The 7,928-nt window shown below is 38.9% G+C and overlaps 1 protein-coding gene across 1 annotated transcript; it reads right to left on the bottom strand.

Moving 5' to 3' along the window:
- Positions 1-2,345: 2,345 nt before the first annotated feature.
- On the bottom strand, positions 2,346-7,367 carry igf2b (insulin-like growth factor 2b). Its single transcript, XM_053642135.1, has 4 exons — positions 7,002-7,367; positions 6,065-6,215; positions 4,405-4,586; positions 2,346-3,858 (listed from the first exon to the last, which is right to left on the bottom strand). The coding sequence occupies exons 1-4, from the start codon at positions 7,074-7,076 to the stop codon at positions 3,637-3,639; spliced, it is 630 nt and encodes a 209-aa protein (XP_053498110.1). The 5' UTR covers positions 7,077-7,367; the 3' UTR covers positions 2,346-3,636.
- Between the last annotated feature and the right edge of the window lie 561 nt (positions 7,368-7,928).

Here is a 7,928-nt window from a genome sequence, read left to right as displayed (position 1 = left end):
CAGGTTTTACAGCAACATCTGCTTCCATCCAGATTCCATCCCATCTTTACTTCTGAGAGACTAATTAGTTGCAAAATGTTCCTCCAGCTGTTTCTTTTTAGTAACACTTACTCTTCCAGCCTTTTGTTGCTCCGTCTCAACTTTTTTGAGATGTGTTGCAGCCATCAAATTTAAAATTGCCTTTTTTTTTTCCTTAAAATGGTACATTTCTTCAGTTTAAACATTTTATATGTTTTCTATGTTCTATTGTGAATAACATATGGGTTCATGAGATTTGCAAATAATTGCATTCTGTTTTTATTTACATTTATTTACATTTTACACAGCATCCCAACTTTTTTGGAATTGGGGTTTTACAATTTTATAAAGTTTGCAATTTGAAGAAAGTATATTTATTCTTATTTGAACCTCTGAAACTCATACACTCTAAAAAACAGTGGGTTAGAAACAACCCAAATTGGGTTATTTTTAGCCCAACGGCTAAGTAAATATAGGACAGAACACATTTTAGGCTAAACTAACCCATCAAGTTGGGTTGTTACGTTTAACCCAGCAAATGGGTTGCAAAGGATGGTTACAATAGACTACGGTATTTGGTGTAAGAGTATTCCAAGTATTCTTGGGTCTACCGAAAGAAAACAGGAATGCATACACCAAAATGCACACATATACAAATGTCTTCATAAGCAAAATGTATTTCATAAAATGTTTTCTTTATTGATAGTAAAAATGAAAGTACATGAAATGTGCATTTTGGACGTTCTAGCGTGCAGAGGTTAAGTCAATAAACGTACACACAGGCTGATCGGGCTACTGATACTAGTATGTTTGCATGGACAGGAAAAAGATCCCTCCATATTCCACGCAGATTATGTTTTACCTTCATGTTCACATAGAAATCTGTTCAAAAAAAGAGTGGATGCAGTCCTCACAGGAAGTAGGAAAATAATAATAATAATAATAATAATAATAATAATAATCATAATAATAATAATAATTGCACTGTTTAATTAAACAACTGATAAGGATACATAGACAGGAAGGAATGTATGTATGTTAATTTATCAGGTTATGATATTACATGATGTTCTGGATTCAATAGCATTACTGGCTCATTTTACGCCATCCCAAAGTGTGGTGAACATTTTATAAAGAAAATTGTTTGTTAATTATTCATAGTTCCAAATCAACACATTCTGACTCAATTCTGTCTTTCATAAACTTTTGTTTTCTACCTGAGTTTTAAACCTGCCTTAAAGATGGTTTATTAAGGTAGCCCTTTAACAATGATTGAAGAATTATTTTTTTTTTTTTTTAATATTATTGTCGCAAGAAAGAAGTAACCAGTCCTACCAAAAGCCAGATGTATGGTATGGAGAAAGAGAATGGAAGTGGGTCCCTTGTGAGTGGCCACTGTTATGTTGGATAAGCATCACCTCAGTGCCCTTCAGTGAACACCAAGAGGATGAGCACTTCAGCTGTCATTGGCTAACTGCATTAATAGAAACTGCCCTTTACACACATCTGTGACTAAGATTCACGCAGTTACAGATTGGTGTCAAAGAACATTACATCGCCATCCAGACACTGGCTTCTAAACACCACTCAAAGCTGATATATGTAGTGGTCATTTAACACCTATACCTATGCTGAATATATATTTATACTTGAATGATACTCAAAAATGGCAATAATGACAACATCACCATTTCCTTTAGAACAAAACTGCTTCAATTATTGTCACTGCATATGAAACAATTGTAATAAGTCAAGCATGAGTACTTTTTAATAAAAGAAATCCATTTGGCAGACCAAAAAGCCATGTGAGAGAAACTAGACGTGAAGAAATGCAGAGTCTTCCAAGTATGTGCCTATTTTTGTGACAACATGCCTAAGCAGTCCAGGGTACTTCTGCCATTTAAATATTAATTTAAAAATAGCTGAAATAGCTCAGTGGCAAACCAAAAGGTGAAAGGAATATTTTTGGTACAAAGCATCTACAAAAAAGCAGTACAAGTATAATGGGAAAAGGAGAGCATATAAAATAAATTCCATCAGTTGAGCATCAGTGCTATGTATATTACTGTATTTGGACCAATTTTCATATATATATATTTTTTATAACAAAATAAATAATGCCTTTATACAGTGCCCATATTTGTACTTAAACAAACAAACAAAAAGCTTGGCGGCTCATTATGCAAGATACAGCTCAGACTAAAAGAATATAACATGACGTCCCTGGAAACTAATTTTATATATATATATATATATATATATATATATATATATATATATATATATATATATATATATATATATATATATATATATATGTTTATTTATTCGTTTATTTATTTTAATATTTATGTATTCAAGTATCTGTTTTCAGGCAAAAGCATGTGAATACTACTGATACAATTTAATAATAAATGTTAGTTGAAATTATTGCGTATTTATTCCCTTTGAAATGATATTTATGCCTTTCTTCAGAACTGTAAAATAACATCTCAAAAAAAAGTAAATGAATGGGGGGGAAAAAGGATATTTTGCATCAACAGGAACGTCACGGTACCAGAGACTGAACAGGTTTTGATTTACCTTTTTTTAAACATCTTCTTGAAAAGAAAACAGAAGATTTCAAAAAACATCCCACTTATTCCATGTCCCTTTACTCCCACTTCCTGCAGTGCAAGGCCAGGGCTATGTGCAGTCCAGGCCTGAGTGTCACCCTTTCAGTGTCCTCACGTACGGCTCCTTCAACTGAGTGCAGTGAGAACTGAAGCAAGGGGGGCACGGCGCGACTGTTGCACATTTTGATACCAGACACGTCCATACACAGTGGCACCCCCTTCACACATTGCCACAGCCGATATGCTCATTTTATCTCTTTGTAAGTCACACTTTCCTTAAAACGGAAAGCTTAATAATTATTTGAAGAACAAAAAAACGTGCTTTTCAAACCTCCTTTCCTTTGAGTCCATTCACAACGCTAGCACCATGACATTTTTTTGAGCTACACGTTCGTTGTCCGTAAAAAAATAGTGCCTTTATTTACTCAACAAGAACTTTGACGTAATCCGTGGCAATGTGCAATTTGCAGACACTTTTCTCCGTTTTTTGTTTGTGATTAGAAGGTGCTGGAACAGGAATCTAATTTTTACAAAACAATTCCTTACAGTGTGGATGTCCCTTTATAGTGAACGGTGCAAAGTAACTAATAAGGATAAGGATTAACTGAGAAGATATACTTCTGCCTTGGGAGAATGTTCTCGAATGTTTGTTGATCGTGCTAGCAGTTCTTCATGTTCTGATGTCCTCCAAAACAACTGTCCTTGACTCTTGCAAGCCATGTATCTCTTTCATCACATATGCTTCCTTTGCTCCTCTTAATTATTTTTAGCATCCACCTGAATTTCAGTCACCCAAACTGTTATCTTCCATCCTTATTTCAGTCTCGTTTGTCCGTGTTAATGAACGAAACAGCAAGAGTAAGGACTGGAAGAATGCGAACGTATGTGTGAGGGAGGGAGGCAAGATGTAGAGGACCACCACAGAAATGACGCCAGATACAAAGCTCTGATCCCCTACTCTTTTAACTCTGTGCAAACTCTCCTGTCTTCAGTTGTGGCTGACTTAGTGTTCTGTGGGATGCCATAAAGGAGGGAGTTTGCTGGGAAGTGTGATAAGACGCTTGTGGACATTGGCCTGTTCCCGGCCCTTTTTCTTTTCTGCCTGTGGCCTGAACTTCCTCGATCGCAGGATAGCTGGGATGCCTCTCCGTAGTCTCTGGGCCGCGTTCTGTTGCCAGACTCCATATTTGGAATATTTTATAGTCACATGCTTTCTTGGGACATCCTGGAGAGAGAAAAAAAAAATCATCTCGATCATGACAGTGTTTCTTATTGCGTGTACATCAACAATTCAACAAATTAAAGTTGTTTAAAAAGGCACCACTGCTCCTGAGCAAGTTCAGATAGTAATCAAGAAATCTGTCTAAATGCTTCTCTTCCCCAGTAGACAAGGAAAACCACATAGTTAGTATGAGTCAGCTTAAACTACTACTCTAGGATAAACTTTCAAACCCGACACAGAACAAACACATTAAATAAAAGACTGGGCTCCAGTGTGACATTAGATGAACCTTTGTCACTCAGAGTTATGTTGGTTTTAATTGTATCATATCAAACTGTATTTCCTTTAAAAAAAAAAAAACTCTTGTATGGAGTCACTGCTTCTGAGGTAAACAAGCTCTCTGAAGAACCCTTCAGGTGACCTCTATTTCAGATCTAGTATCATTTTCCGCTTTGTCAGCTCTTTTGAAGGAACACATGCTTACAGTTTCTGTACAAACACATTGTTATAGATGCTGAGTGTGATAGAAAAGAACAGTGGCTTACATACTTGTTTTAATGCTGGCATCACAGGTATGACCTGAAGGGAAGTGGCTGAGACGTCCCTCTCTGACTTGGCTGGCTTGGCACAGTACTGTTCCAACAGTGCAAGATCACAACTCCTAAAACAACACTCTTCCACAATGCCACGGTTCTGAGAACGTCGGTTATTCGACCTGCTTATTGGCCTACCTGTGGACACAAACAATTTAGATATATTAGATGTCGAAATAAAAGGGAAGCCTATATCTAATCTAAATGCTTAATAATGCACTTAATGTTCAACAAAAGCATGTGACAGTTCTCTCACACACAGTGTAACAATCAAAATTAAAGACAGAGGTAGGAGGCAGACAAAGAACTCTGTTTGATCTTCTGCTTGTCCAAGTTAATCTTGTTAGGATGTCTAATTGAGCCATTTGAAATTCCTCTCTGCGAATACATAAACATCCATGACAGTTACACATAAGCACTGAAGGAAGGCTTAGGGGCAACACACAATCCAGTTGAAGGCCAGAATCCTGTTGTGATGAGTAAGTATTAAAAATGCTGGATATCTTTTGACCTTGTATTTTGCTATCTCAGCAAACAGAGCAAAACAGATAAAGAGTGAGCACAAAAGGTGATGGGGGCAAGATGGATTAGGAAAAACCAACATTAAAGAGAGGGAAGTGACACGTGACAAAAGAAGAGCAGGAAATCTGATAAGGTGTACCCTCAATAATTAGTTTCCGTCTTCTAGCATTCCAAAGGGATAATAGATAGTAGGACAGGATACATGACTGAGGGAAAGTGGTACTGGACGAAAGGGAAGAAACTGTCCTGGCCTAAATTGGATAATGATCTCTTTGGGCAATTGCGCTTCTGTGGCCAAAAGAGAACACAAAGGTCTGTTTTGTCAACGCGTGTGGGAGAAAAACGAGTGTTTGACTTTTTAAAGCAGAGAAACATGAAAGAAAAATCATATCTCTCTCTCTCTCTCTCTCTCTCTCTCTCTATCTATCTATCTATCTATCTATATATATATATATATATGTGTGTGTGTGTGTGTGTGTGTGTGTGTATGTATATGTATATATGTATATATATAGTGTGTATTTATAGGCTATACATCCCACAATTTGTCTACAATATCAGTTATATTATTAGTCTGACATCAAAGCATGTATTTATACTCCACCCACTCCAACCTCTACCAGCAACATGTAGCCTGGGAACATTGCTGGAGAGGTGAACGGAATGTCACTTGGGTGCTATTACTTTCTCTCTCGGAATGCGCGAGTAAACAGACGCGCCATTGTGGGCCACTTAACAGTGCGCGTCCCTTTCATATGCAATCAGAGATATGGAGCAGAGAATGCGCCCAGTCAGCAAGTGCGCGCTCAGCGTCGCCAGCTTGGCCTCCTCATCCAACATGGCTGTTTTATTTTAATAATGACATCAGGCGTGCAGTTGACATAGTTTAGTTACTGTTTCGAATCTGGTGGGGGTTCACATTGTGATTTTGAAACAAACGTTTACTTTCATCTCAATCCTGCAACCCTGCGCGCGCAAGCATACCTGCAAGCACAGTTTACCCACCAAGACGCGCTCACGCGCCCGCCCCCAAACACACAAAGTTAGAACTTTCGAGTTTGGATAAGAAACAAAAGGCATGCTGAAGTACTTACTGAAGTAGAAGCCTCTGTCCTCGCACACGAACTGCAGCGCATCTACCAGCTCTCCGCCGCACAGCGTCTCTGCTGCAGTGATTTCAAACACGCAGAAGGATAAAACAAGCGCGCACACGAGCATCTGACTGGACGAGCACAGCTTTCGGCCCTGCGGAGAAAATGCAAAGTGTACAGTCATAAACCAGCCCGGAATGAGACATTTTTACAGCGTTTTAAACCTGTAACTTCAGCTTTTTTCACATCCAAAACTCTTAACCCTTTTGGAAAAAAAGTAGTTTGGAATACAACCATGCATAACTTTGCACCACCTGTCATTAATCCTTACATTTTATTTGCCGCAATTTTTTTTATATATGTTTCTTTATTCCATCGTATTCAGTGACTGACACACACACACACACACACACACACACACACACACACACACACACAAAACATATCACAAAAGCACTACCTCCTCCATGATGCTTAGGCTGATATAGGAAGAACTGCTTGTGTTGGCCGAAAACCTGTTTTTATCTCCCAGTATCTTGCACAACTCTTCATAAGTTGCTAACTACTCAATAACTCAAGTTGTCTGTCCAGACTCAGCATACAACTGTTCTTGCCTTTACCAAATAACGCCCCCTAGTGCTGATCAGCTTTTCCTGTTAATGCACGATATTTTGGTCAAGAGACGCACCAACAGCACTAATAACACTAAGCACACAACACAACTTACATAACCAGGCGAAACGTTATTATTATTAAGCCTGTGTGAAGTGTTGGCATCATTAGGCTATATCAACACATGATATTAGAATTCCGCAATGGTTGTAACGGCCCCCTTCTTGAATATATCCTCCTACACCGCAGAATTGCATCAGTAAAAGTACAGCTTGTCAGTTCCAGCCAGTAAAAAGAAAAAAAAAAGTTGATCAAATGTCCGTATTACCTTATTTATGCCACTGTCCGTCCTGTAGCAGCTGTGGCAAACAGAATGGTAACTGAGGTTGTGTTCTTGCTCCATGTCAGTGTTTCAAAAAGCAGAAACAAAAATAGGAATAATAATAATAAAAAAAAAGAAGAAGAAATCGTCGTATTTGGTAGGAAAAATAAAACCAGGTAGTTTTCCCAGATGGTGCTGTAGAGATGTGTGTGTGCGTGTGTGTGCATGTGTGTGTGCGTGTGTGTGTGCATGTGTGTGCGTGACGCTGTCCCCAAATCCAGGCGACAGGCAAAAAGTTCTCAGAGTGAAGTATTATATAGCAAGGCCCGCCCTCTGGCCCGTCTTGCCCCGCCCACCGCATCCTTCCACGCCGGCGACCTTATTGCGCAAACGCGAACAGAGTAGCACGAGCTCGGGGCTCGGCGGCTGGCGAGCAGCTTCGCATGCTGTCATTTCCTCCGCTGTCTACCTGTCTTATTGATCCTTGAGTATATAGTGCCTGTTATACGCTGCTAATTCACTTACGGCCTGAGTGCTGCGCTGAGAGGGGATATTGGGGAATTAGCAGGATCTGAACTGAACTCGAATTGGTGTGATTGAATTACGTTATACCTGGAAATGTCATCCATCAGCAGGCAAAGTAATTACAGCCATTACTCGACGCGGCCAGTTTGTGGGAATGGTTCAGTCTGAAATAATAGCTGGCCTCTCAATGCTGTATATTTCCTGTGAATGCTAGATGCATCAAATTCACACTGAGTGTGGGAGCCAGAGTTAAGGCTGAAGTCTGCACTGCACTCTTAAACATAACGGTGCCAGAAAAGGGATTTTACTGAGGAACCGTTTTCTATTTTGATGCATGTGATGGTACCACAAAGAAACTTCCCACCATAAATATTTACATAATATAGACCTATTATTCAGTTTTTATAG

This window comes from Ictalurus furcatus, chromosome 14, assembly GCF_023375685.1.
Source record: "Ictalurus furcatus strain D&B chromosome 14, Billie_1.0, whole genome shotgun sequence".
Classification (NCBI taxonomy): Eukaryota; Metazoa; Chordata; class Actinopteri; order Siluriformes; family Ictaluridae; genus Ictalurus; species Ictalurus furcatus.
Note: the sequence above shows the minus strand (reverse complement) of the source record. Positions and strands in the feature narration are given on the sequence as shown.

Bases quoted from the DNA above. Each gene is read 5' to 3' on its own strand.
- igf2b (XM_053642135.1), bottom strand. From the start codon at position 7,076: ATGGAGCAAGAACACAACCTCAGTTACCATTCTGTTTGCCACAGCTGC. The intron at 4,587-6,064 runs GTAAGTACTTCA...TTGTGTCCACAG, and splicing joins GGACAGAGGCTTCTACTTCA to GTAGGCCAATAAGCAGGTCG. The intron at 3,859-4,404 runs GTATGTAAGCCA...TTCTCTCTCCAG, and splicing joins TGATGCCAGCATTAAAACAA to GATGTCCCAAGAAAGCATGT.